The sequence below is a fragment of the Vicia villosa genome, linkage group LG7, assembly GCF_029867415.1.
Source record: "Vicia villosa cultivar HV-30 ecotype Madison, WI linkage group LG7, Vvil1.0, whole genome shotgun sequence".
Lineage (NCBI taxonomy): Eukaryota > Viridiplantae > Streptophyta > Magnoliopsida > Fabales > Fabaceae > Vicia > Vicia villosa.
In genome coordinates, this window is record NC_081186.1 from 76,829,115 (window position 1) to 76,842,601 (window position 13,487).

Sequence of the window (13,487 nt, forward strand, 5' to 3'; positions counted from 1 at the left end):
CTTCCTTCTGGCTCATCCATCTGCTCATCGACTCTCTACATGCTATGTTCATGATTAACTTGCTAAAGTCAATATGAGAAATGCTAATGGTTTTCCCACTCCCATTCTTAACACATGCAAACGCAATAAACATGGATTTTGTCCTCTTCCTGATCCATTCATGTATCGATCCATGGATGATGCACTTTACTATGTTACCCTTACTCATCCTGATATTGCTTTTAGTATCAAAAAGTTTATCAATACATGGTTGCTCCTCTTAACTACAGTGTTGTTAAATGAATATTGTGATATCTCAGTGGCACCCTTGATCATGGCTTTCTTATTTCTCCAGCATCACCCTTGTGCAAGTTATCACTTCGTACCTAAAGTGATTCCGACTGAGACATTGATCCTGATGATAGGTGATCCATATTTAGCTCATGTATCTACGAAGTAGCCTTTGGTGGATCTTTCTAGCAGGAAGGCCGAATATCAAGATCTTGCACATACTGTGTCTGAATTGCTTTAGCTTGAGTCACTTATTTAAGAACTTCAAGTATCATTTCAGTCTCCTACCCTGCTTTATGATAAACTTAATGTGGTTCTATTGTCCCATAATCAGATTTTTCATGCTCGAACCAAACACATTGGGTTGGACATTCAATCAATTCATGAGTGTGTGATTTCCAAGCTCTTAAAGATCCAACATGTTCCAAGCTATCTTCAACTTGCAGATCCACTTACAAAGCCTCTAGGAACTGCTCCTTTTCAGAGCTTCACAGCAAGCTCAAAGTCATCGCTATCACCCATCAATGAGCTTGTGGGGGAGTATTAGGAAACTAGAGTTACATAGCTTTGCATATGAAATTATTTATGGTAATATAAGTTGATCATCATGCACATACATGCATAATTATAACTAACTCTTGCACCATCCACTATGCATCTTTCGCTATAATTATGTGGTCATGGTTTTGTAAATCTTGAGAGAGATTGAATGAATAGTGTGGAAATCACATTCTATTAGAAATCAATTTGAAGATATCTATTGTTGTTGTAATATTCTATTATTCTCTTAGGTTCTATTTGGATTGATAAAAAATGATGGAATGGTATCATGTTCTATTGTTTGACTTTACAAAAACTGAAACGGAATATGATGGAACTCATTTCATCCAATATATCATAATATTATTATTAGTCCATTTTTCATTCTAATCAAATTGGGGTGTATACAATAGAATGGAATAACTTAGTAACACAATTACAATTGTGTCCTCCAAATTTTTATTTTCATTAACTATATAATTGTTTTTGAAGTAAAGGTTACAAATAAATTAAAAAAGTTATACTCTCTCCGTCCCAAAATAAGTGTCATAGTTGACACTTTCACACAGATTGAGAAAATATGATAAAGGAAAGAAAGAGAATGATAATTTTACTAAATTATCCTTATTAGTTATTGGTGTAATCTAATTATCATTAATGCAATGTGAGAGAAATTTAAATTATGAGTATTAATTAGAGGGTACAGTTGGAAGATAAAAGTTAAAGTTGCATTGGAAACTAAAAGCGACACTTATTTTGGGACAAATAATTTTTCCAAATGTGACATTTATTTTGGGACAGAGGGAGTAATATTTTCCGCTCCTTCCAATTTCTAAATAGTGGAATGGAATATTAATTCCACATTGTCGTAAAATATCCAAACAATAGAACGAATTTTATGTTTCATTCCACTCCATTCGATTATGTTCCGCTCTGCTCCATTATTTTTAAATTATCCAAACAAACCCTTATGGTTCTTTGTTCTAATTGGGATTCTCTCCGCAAAATTAGAAATTTGAGAGTGGAAAACCAAAGGCGTATAAAATGCGAGATTTTTTCTATTGTTGTTCATACAATATTGTCGCTCCACAACCCTGTATATTGACAATAATCTAAAAATATTATACGCTAAACTAATTACAAAGTCAAAGAAAATGTGACTAAAAGTATCATAAACATAAACTTACCTAGAAATAAATTGTTTCATCTTAGGTTCAAGTGGTTTGTGTAAGGAACACAATATAATTACCATATTCGTCCAAAATGATATGATGATCAATTGAAAATGGTTACTGAATGAACATGGGCATACATAATTAGTATTTGGTAAAACATGGAAACTAACTATAATAGAGAAACCACTATTTCAAAATTACTCACGAATGGATAAATGGTGCTAAGTAACAGTCTTTTCCCTTATCTAAACACGATGATATGTATGTTTCATTCGCTTTTGAAGAATTATTTGATCGAATACTAAATAGATCCAAGAATTCATAAATATCTTATTTATTTAATTATATACAAACACAATGAATGTACCTAAATGATTAAAAAAAATCAAAAAATAAGTGAGGAATTAGTTCTATACAAAATGATAAATGTACCATAATGAGATATTCAATTATATACTTACGTGCACCAAACTTGTAGTATCCCTACGTCCAGCTACTCATTTCCAAAGACCAAATCCCTTATATCTTTAGGATCGATATAGAAAGTTTCTAACTCTCAATCATGTTCTAGTTTAAGAGAAATTAGTTCTTTCTTACCCATAATGTGACATAACAATTTGGTCATCGATTCTTTAGAAGGAGTCAATAACTTATTATGGATCTCGTTATGGATATCGGTAGGGGCGGCTAAACAACTTCCTTTGGTGCTTACACCACATACAACAATTCTTTCAAGAAATTGATCATCGCCATCTTCATTTGTACACTATTGGACGGTTCCACTGATTTCCTGCATAAAAAAATAACATAAACACAGAACAAAATCAGCACAATATATATCATAAATTTCAAATAAAACAATATTCTGACATACCGCATATAATTCTTTCATGTATTCCACGTTTTGTCTATAATTTTCCTGGTCCTCTGATAACGCATCTTCAAATTTTTTCTTTTGACTTCCAACCTCTTCTCAAACTCTTCAATTGTTTCTTTTTAGGTTTGCATGGTGCTTTTTCTGGATGTACCATGGTTAATCTCAAGTTGATGCCTTCTCTAACATCACAGATACGTCCACCATGCTTCTTTGTTCCGATTGCTTCTATTAATATATCATGTCATAGTTTTGGAACAAAAGAACCTTCATATGCCGACACACCCAATGAATCCTACACATTATGATAAGATATATATTGTTAACTACCAAAGTGATTTAAATAACATATAACATACGCACAACAAATCCTACTTACAATTTTCTCAGTGACTGCTCTTGAGGCATTTGAAGTGTACTCTCCATTTGGTCTTTGTCGAGCCTCTTCCACTTCTCATATTGTGCTGGTGGATATGGGTTGCGATCACGAATCATGGAGTCCTTATCTCTAATTTGTTATCTTTTTTCATTAATCATTATTTTCTCAAGTTTCTTGTAACTCCCACGAGACAATCTATGGGGGTATTTGTTTTCTGCGTTGTTCAGCTTTCCTGCTTCACTTTTAACTTGTTATAAACATAGGAAAAATATTAACTTACATGGTTGTATATATAAAGCATATCCAAAGATAAGGTTTTCGCACCAAAGAACCTTAAGATGGACCTGCCCAAGAATCATACAAGATCATAACTGGCAAGACCCAAAAGATCGTCATATTGTATTCTAAAGGACTTTTCGAAGCATGTCTTTTGAGATAGCAAGGACAAATGGAAGATTCCGGTATTCAAAAACCTAGAAGCCAAGTTATAATAAATATAGTTGACCAATCTCAGGTGCACATAATTCTAACCTAAAAACCTCACACTTACGATTGTCACTGACTTGATTGCCAAAGTGTTGGCAAAACCTAATCTTATTGCTGGAGTAGAACTTTTTATCAAAGTTCATCACCCGATCATGGTCCACCTCTAGTTGAGTTACAATATGAAAATGAATTATCTTTTGATTCTCTTTGATGTCAAGGAGCCTTTCGTTGAGGAGATTTGCATTTTGATGTTGTACTAAGCTATAGATGCTCGTCGCTAGTTCGTTAGCACTGTAAATTCCCAACGTTGCTTAGAGATTCTTCCATCATAATGGTGAGTCATAGATTGAGTTGCCTTAGATCCTACTATTAGAGATGATTGCATGAAACAATTGCAAGGAGGTTAACTTAAGCGTTTGTAGTGACACAATGGAAGAGATCAAGAAAATTTGATGGTAATTCACGAGATTCAGAAGACACGGTACTTACATACGATGTCATTATTTCATACTAGAACAGAAGAGGAATGATAGGTTGAAGATGACCACCATGAAAAAGGTTTCTTGTACGGTAGTAAATGTCTCTGGTGATTAGAGAAAGAGGTTCTTCAAGGTTATAACTCCAACACTTAAGTCAGTAAAATGATAGAGGTGAAATTTACAAGCGCATGTGTGAATGAACTCCTTGGTAGGATTCAGAGTCACACTTATATAAGGATAACAATTAAAACCATTTTTAATTGGTCTGACATGAGATACAAAAGGCCATTAGATGAACATCAATGATTGAAATCAAGATAACGATCTACTTCAGTGGGGCACTTTGATGTAGATGCTTTACTTATTTGCCAAATATAAGAGCGTTTTTGGTTAGATTAAACCTCTAAATCTATGAACAGGATTACATTGTGTTGTCTTTTTACGGAAAGCACATGAGCAGTTTAGCAACATTGTTTGTCAATTTTACAATCAGTGCATTTCTCACGGATGATTAGGTTTGGACCATATAATTATCTTAACATAAAACGTGACTGACATAGTTTTATTTATTTATTTATTAACTGAAATACACTTTTGTCTTTTTAGATGAAGTAATTATGAGTGAACTCAATCATCTTAAATATATAGAAATGAAAATTTTTGAAATCCAACATACGAGATATTTAGTAATGTATTTTTATTTTAAAATTTGGCAATTTGTATTTTGTTATACAGACATTGCTGAATCAACAAATAACTTATTACATCATCAACATCACATACCACATCATCCAATAGTAAACATAGTTGTATATTTTATGTGGTCAGGTGTTAACTTTGAAGTATCTCCAAAGGTTGGAAAGGATGTTTAATTTATGGATTGGTGCATTCAACTTTTTATAATGTTTGAACTTAAAAGATAAGAATAAAGTGAGTATTGGAAGCCAGTTGGAAAGGTTAGCACATGCACATCTTTTGGCTTAACTTGCACATGCATTTTGCCATTTTGTCTCCTTTTTTTCACAAGAAGATAGGCAACAGCAAATTATATTTGATTCCTTCTTTAACTACTTCCTCACCTGTCCATTTTGTCTATTTCATAAATTCATGCTAATCCAAAATGGATCATGCATTGCAGATTCCTCAAAACATTGATATGATGCCAACCTTCCGCCTTGTAGTAACCATATCCCTTCTCATAGCTTTATATTAAAGCACTTTTGCTTTCAATGAATCACTTATAATGAGTAGATTTTCAAACTAGTTAATTATACAGTTTGGACTAACTAACTTTTTTTTTTTTTACATATGAAACTTTTTAAATTATTAAACATAGGATCAAGACCGTCTTTAAGATGGAGTCTATAATTTATCACAATTAAATTTGATTAAATAAAACCTTATAAAATGTTTGTTATTAACCGTAAACTTGATTAAATAAAATCTCATAAAATATTTATCTCATAATTGAATTTGATTAAATAAAATTTTTTAAAATATTTGTCACAGTTAAATTACGACTAAATTAAAAAGGAATTTTATTTACTTTTACATGGCTAAACCATGACTAACTTAAAAACATTCTCCAAAAATTTAAGCAAACAAGAGTAAGATGCAACTAAAAAATATGAATGCAACTAAAAAATATATAAACTTCTTTCTTCTTGAATTCTATATGCTATGATGATGAATTTTATTTAGTCTATTAGAAACTACTTAGTCACAGTTTTACTTTTTAGAAAAGACGTCTAGTTGAATTGTCATAGTTTCATCCTTTAAAAAAGACGGTTACTACTTTGGTCAGAGTTTGTTAGACTAAGGAGTATATTTAAAACTACTTTGGTCACAGTTTTTGTCTTTTAAAAAAGACGTCTGGTTGAATTGTCACGATTATATCCTTTGAAAAAGACGGTTACTACTTTAGTCATTGTTTGTCAGACTAAAGAGTATAATTGACGAAGGAGTATAATTGACGAATTGTCACAGTTTTATCTTTTGAAAAAAACGGTTACTACTTTAGTCACGGTTTGTTAGACTAAGGAGTATATTTGACGAATATAATCTATCATTAATCTCAACTCTACAACAATATGAGACTATTTTGGTGTACCAGAACAAATAAAAATGGTGGTTTATTGATCCCTATGACTCAATTGTCATCTACAAAAGCTTGTAACTGGCTCGATAGAATTAATGAAACATAATTGAAATGAATTAATCAAATTAGTAGCCTCAGCTACACATCAAAAATTAACTGAAACATGAAACAAATATTCAGTTTGTCAGCAAAACTCCTTAAAGTGCTACAGAGAGTATAAAATTAATCATGGAAGAAAACTACACCATGAAAAGTGATAATCAAGTTCCACGTAGAAAAAAAAACATCACAACAAAGCAATTAGAATCACACTACACGCGAAAGAACCACCATACAATTACAAATTATGTACAAAATCAAACATGATCACCTCCCATCTGCCGACGTGAAAGAGTCGGCAAATCCATATGGGCGAGTAGGTATACTTGTTTGCGTGTTATCCAAACTTGGAAGAAGCGAAGAGGAAGACGTCGACTCCAGTTGACTTGCACCTTCATAAGCCTGCCATTTCTTGAGTGCTTGCGGTAAAGACAAGTCAAGGTCGATACCGTATATATCTTCAGAATTCGAATCAGACGGTTTCCATTGTTCAACAAGAGACGAAAGCACGTTAACTGCGTGTCCCATGTCTGGTCTTTGATATGGCTCCCTTGCACTGCAGTGACCAGCTAACTCTGCTACAGTGTGAATACTAGCAAGTGTTTCCTCGTTGATGTCAATTGTGGGGTCGATGGACTTGCGGAATGTGTCCTTATCTAAGTACATTCTTCGGAACCATGCTACAAGGTGCATGCTATCCTCAGGTTGGCTCTCGTCAAGTGCTTTTCTTCCAGTTATCAGCTCCATTAGTATTACTCCAAAGCTGAACACGTCCACTTTTGTTGTCACACGGCCGGTAACTGCAAGCAGATAGCCGTTTGCAAGTCAGTGTTAGAGACATTTTCCAAAAAATCAAACATCCAAGAATGAGCAAAATCAAACATAAGCATTCAGAATCTTTATACTATCAAACAAACAAATAAAAGTTAGATGACACAACCGTTCAATCAAAATACACCACACGGTCACAATCGAAGGGAAAGCATGTTAGTTCCCCCGAAGACACACATAACCGTTTTTACAAATTGAATATGAACAGCATTTTTGGACACAAGTTACATTATTGACTTACTATAAACAGCATGAAGTTGTAATGAAAGGTTTGTTTAACTTTCTTAGTTATGTAGCTACATTCAAACCAAGTCAATATATTGATCAAGGTCTTGATTATCTCTACTTTTTATTCGGTATTAGTATTACTGATTAAAAATGGCATAGAACACAGAGAACAAGCGAGGCAAAGGAAAGAAATAGAACTAAAATAACATACCTGCATATTCCGGAGCTAAATATCCAAAAGTTCCTGCAATTCTTGTTTCAATTGATGCTTTTCCTTCTGGAGCGAGACGCACTAGACCAAAATCTGCGACCTTTGCCCTCATATCATCTCCAAGGAGAATGTTTGAAGGTTTTAAATCTCTGTGTATGAAGCTTTGATGAGCCAAGCTATGAAGGTACTCCACACCCCTTGCGACATCTAAGGCAATGATCAATCTCCTATTCCACGCAAGTGGTTCGAGTCCTTCATCCGGCCAATTAAAAATATACCTACTTAGGGTCCCCTGAGGCATGTACTCGTACACAAGAAGCTTCTCATTCCCATCCAAGCAGTACCCGAGAAGAGCAACGAGATGTCGATGACGAACCTTTGTCAAAACAGCAATTTCAGACTTAAATTCTGACGCACCCTTTCCGGCTATTGCCCCACACTCCATTCTTTTCACTGCAATTCTTGTACCATCATGGAGTTCACCTTTATAAACCGTCCCAAAACCTCCTTGTCCCAATATATTTTTCTCACTGAAATTGTTTGTGACACTCCTTAAAACCTGTATTGAAATGACCATGTTTCCCGCTTCAACCATTTGAATATCTCCCATCTCACTGTTTGGTACGGCATGGCCTTCACTCACACCTCCAACACTGACACTCGAACCTGCAACTGTTATCTTCACACTTTCGTTATCTGACCCAGAATGCCGAGGGTGAATAACTAGTGCATTCGGACTCTGAACCCTACTTAACTTCTTTTGCTTCATCCTTAGCAAGCAGAAAACAAAGAAACCAATCAAAGAGACCACAAAAACAGCACCAACCACAGCAAACACAATCAATCCTACATGAGAAGAAGACTTTTTGCCGCCATTTCCAGAACTCTCACCATTTCCTCCATTCGCATCGGTACCATTAGGAGACATTGAACCCTGAGGTGAAAGGCTGTTCTTATCCTTCCCCATATCAATGTTCCCACTAGTAGTCACAATTACATTCTTCTTAAAACTAGGTGTTTTTCCATAGAGATGATTGTTCGCAACATTCAATTGAGTTAGCATAGGCAAAGTAGTAAGCTCATTAGGAATGACACCAGTGATATTGTTATCCGAAAGAATGAGTCTTTGCAGCGACTTAAGCTTAGCAAACTCGGGAGATATCACACCACTAAGACCCATCTTTTGAAAATTAACAACACTAATGTTCCCATCACTACAAGTAATCCCAATCCAATTAACACAAGGATCATTCCCCTTCCAACTCTCCGCAAACTTCAAAGGATAACCCATAGCCCCAACAATAGAAAGAAGCACCTGCACCCTAGGATCACAATCACCGGGACTAGACAAACAAAAGCTATTAGAATCCTTAACATTATCAACCTCAACCCCAGCACCAAAAACAGGCACTGGACCTTGAAAATAGTTATTAGTCAAGTTCACAACTTTAAGCGACTTCAAGCTAACCAATGAACTAGGAACAACACCAGTGAAAGAGTTATCCCTTAAACTCAAAACCTCTAAATCTTTCAACCCTTCAAAACCAGGTAAAGGACCATCAAAAGCATTAGAATGCAACCAAACCTCAGTCAAAGAAGTCATATTCTGCAAAACCTCAACCGACCCAGTAAGCTTACCATCACTCTTCTGACCATTCAACCACAAAGACTCAACCTTTAAACCAGAAAAGCTCTTGGGCAACACACCCTCAAGCTTATTGAAAGCCAAATGCAAAAGGGTCAGAACAGGAAAAACCTCGTCACCAAAAAAATCCGGTAACTTACCCTTAACATTAGCATTATTAGCAGAAAAGTTCTGAAGCGAAGAAGCATCTTTAAGAGACAGAGGAATCTCCCAAGGCTCAAAAGGATTATCATCGATCTCCACAGAAACAAGCTGAGACAAACCAGTAAAAAAATCACCGGGAATCAAAGTAAAACCGTTACTACTCGCCATGAAAACCTGAAGAGAGCTTAACCCGTTTAAGCTCGGAAGAGGACCCGAGAAATTGTTGAACTGAAGCTCCAAGTGTTGTAACTCGGTTAAGTTGTTTAGATTCCTCGGGAGTGTGCCTCGGAGATTCTGACGACCGATTTGGATTCGAGTAACGCGGTTGTCGTCGGAGCATGAAACGTGGGTCCATTTACATGGATCCGGGTCGGACCAACCGGGCGGGTTGATAGATTTTTTAAGAGAGAGCATAACCAAAGCGTCGTCGTTTTGGGAGTGAGTGAAGAGAGTAACAAAGAAGAGGAACAAAAAGAAAGTTAGAGGGTTTAGTACTATGATGTTTTTCTTCATGTTGATGTTGTGGGAGAGAAGAGAAGAGAAAAGAAGAAGGTGGTGTTTAGTTTTGTTTTGTTTTTGGTTAGTTAAGTTTAAAGAAGAGTGAGGAGAAGTAATGCACATGCAGGTGGGGTCCATGGATATGAAGAAAGTTTGAGAGGCTGTTCTGTTATGTACTGTCATGTGTGTGTGTATGATTCTGGTATGTATGGGCCACCTTCTTCTCCTCCTCATCTTCATTTTTAATTTTTAGTTTTTTTATATATGCATGAAACTGAAGAATTTAAACATTTACAGCTCATTAGTTTCTGGAAATTCGCTAAAATATTCTACTTTAGATATTTTTCTTTAAAAAATTTGAATGTATTTTATTTATAGAAGTAACAGTTTTTTTTATAGAAGTAACAGTTGTACATAAATAAATAAATAATACTTGTTGCCTGGTAATCAATTAACCCATACAGCAAAAGGAAATATATAAAGTAATGATTGCTTAAAATTTAGTACTATATCATAAAATCAAAAAGCTGTGAGTTTTTTTTTAGTAATAAAATATATGAATTATTTCGTCAAAAAAAAAGTATATGAATTATTTAATTATATGATGTAATACATCACTTAATAATATAAAGGTCCAGTTTAGAGTTTTTCTACTTGAAAATTGTCTACCAAATATAATTTTAATATATCTTATTAATTAACTATGCTTGAGTAAAACAAATTTAATGGTGCTCGTGTTTAAAAAAAAAAATTGAAAAAATGTCATTTTCTTGGTAAAAAATGTAAATTTTAATTTAACTGACTTTTGAGAATCTTAGAATGGTAAAAAATTATTATTGTTTTTCTTACTGCACATAAATATGTTTTACTTGCTGTATTTATTTTAGTTTTAAAGTTGATTTTGCTTTTAATATGAGATTAAAAGTAATGTACTCTCGGTATAAATTAATTTTATACCATTATCCATTAAAATTATAATATCTTTTTATTATATCATATCAGTATTTTTAAATTAAAAATATGTTTAGTTGGATACACATATTGGTTGACAATTAAAATTTAAAAGATATTATAAAATTTGTGAAGTAAACTCAAAGTGGAAAGAAGCATCCCGACTCAATAATTGGTTTGCATAAGCTTTTTCAAATACAAATCTTTACTATACTTTTATAAAAAATAGCAAGTAACCGATAAACTAGTTTGTAGTGCATGTGTTAATCTTAAGTAGAAAGATTATATAAATCAAATATGTAAGGAATATTTTTTCATTTAAATTATTATTTTGTAAATCAACAATTTATTTACATTAATATAAATATAATTATTACCAATTGAGCTAGCATTTATTACTTGAATTGAACTATATCTCCCTCACTTAATATGTAAAGACTTATTATTAAATAAATGGATTGAATATAATATTAAAAAATTAATCAGTTTATATAATAAAATAAACCTAAATGATTGTAACAAATAAAGAATTAATCTAGTGCATGTGAGTTTTGCTAACTAAGCAAAAGTCAAAATGAGAGTATGGTATAACTAATTAAAGTGACACTAAATTAATTATGATTTAATATTTTTCACAAGTTGGAGCATAGATGAAAATAAAGTCCAACTTGAAAATGAAGCATATATGAAAATTAAGTCCATCTTGAAAATGAAGCTATGAATCGGATCAAAAGATTTATTCAACACATTAGCTAAGAGTTGAGTAGAGCTGATTGAGTGGATATCAAACAAGTTTTGTTATATTTTTCTCGTATAAGTATTATTACGAAAAGGGGTTTTTATTTTGGTTAAAATAGAGTTTTTTAATCTGGTTTGGTGGACGAGGTAAAGAAGGGTGAATGAAATATTTGTCACTTTTTTTCTTAGTTGGTTCATTAAGGTGAAATCCTCGACTTTTCACTTTGGTTGGCTTTTCCACCGAGATGAAATCAACAACAGTAAAACCATTCTCCATGATTGATTGCAAGAGCTGAGAAATGTTTTGACTAAAGTTTGTTCCTTAATGTAATTTCTTCTTTAGTATTTGCTAAAATTATTTTCTTCAATACAGTTATGTTTAAAATGTTTAATGTTGTTAGAAAAGCATGAATGTAATTGTATTTAAGTTGTAATATTTTTAACAATAACTGTAAGAACAAAACTGGTTATGCATCTGGCCTTGAGTTTTGGTGATACCTTTACATAGTTTCTTAGAGAACAACTGTGTACTCTAATGATTTATGTATAGTGTGTAGCTTTTGCTAAACAGGTTTTGACTCTGATAAGAAGGCGTGTGTGCTCATCAGATTCTAAACTCAACACTTTGGAAGAATACCTATGGTGTGTTACAAAGGAAGTCAATATTCTAAATGCTACTTCTGCAACATTCTAAAGAACATTAGTATAATAGCTTCTGATTGTGACTTTTATAAGGGAGCTTTGGAGGCTTTCTAAAGCTTTACTTCTGTTGTTTCGAGTTCCAAAGATGTTAAAGACATGGTTCTGTTGAACATGTTCTGAAGATCTGAAGACATTACTTCTGAAGACCAAGTGCTGGAGACTCTGAAGACAAGGTTCTGTTGAACAGATTCTGAAGACTCAAAAGACTTAGGTTAAGAAGACTCAAAAACAAATTCTGAAGACTCAAAAAACTTAGGTTAAGAAGACTCAAATTCTGCTCCTTCCACATACAATCAAAAGCCTCTAAAGACACAGAAGACAAAGATCAAGAATGGCTTGCATGTGATGGTGAGCATAAAAATACAAACGTAAATTATGACCTCTACTCTTATAGTGTGGAGTAAGGACGGTCTTATTTGTACTTGTTATCTACCATTTCCACCATGACCGTTGGGAACTTTACAGCTGGATTTGTGATTCCACTATGTCAAAGTGTGTAGAGAAGCTCCGCTTCTTACACACTTGTTATTTGTTGATGATTATTTTTTGTTTTGCTGAGAAAATGAAAAGGAGGAAAAAATGTTAGCAGATACTCTTAAAAAATACGAGGAGGCATCAAGACAATCCATTAATTTACAAAAGTCGGAGATTTTCTTTAGCTCAAACATAGATTAAGTCGCGAAGGAATTGGTCAAAGGTATCCTACAAGTAACAACAAACATCAGACATGGCAAATACTTAGACATGCCTTTGATGGTTGGTAGAAAGAAGAAATCAGTCTTTAACCACATTCACGGTCGCAGATGTAAAAGAACTCAAAGCTGGAAAGAAAAACATTTGTCAAAAGCGGAAAGAGAGGTACTTACAAAATCTGTTGCACAATCAATCCTGGAATATTGTATGAGTTCATTCTTACTACCGGTGACCATAGGTGATGAAATAGACAAAATATTAATGAATTCATTTTGTTAGGGTCAAACCGTCAAAATGAGAAAGGAATAAACTAGTTAAGGTGGGAAAAAATGTCCATACAAAAGGAACACAGAGACATGGGTTTTTAAAATATGCAAGAGTTTAATTTGGCTAAGCTAGGGAAGTAAGGTTGGCGTCTAGAAACTAATAGAGATACTATCGTTGCT

The 13,487-nt window shown here is 33.6% G+C and overlaps 1 protein-coding gene across 1 annotated transcript; it reads right to left on the minus strand.

The window, feature by feature from the left end:
* Positions 1-6,481: 6,481 nt before the first annotated feature.
* Positions 6,482-10,191, minus strand: LOC131620885 (receptor protein kinase TMK1). The gene is made up of 2 exons (XM_058892067.1): positions 7,671-10,191; positions 6,482-7,200 (listed from the first exon to the last, which is right to left on the minus strand). The coding sequence occupies exons 1-2, from the start codon at positions 10,189-10,191 to the stop codon at positions 6,668-6,670; spliced, it is 3,054 nt and encodes a 1,017-aa protein (XP_058748050.1). The 3' UTR covers positions 6,482-6,667.
* Positions 10,192-13,487: the final 3,296 nt, after the last annotated feature.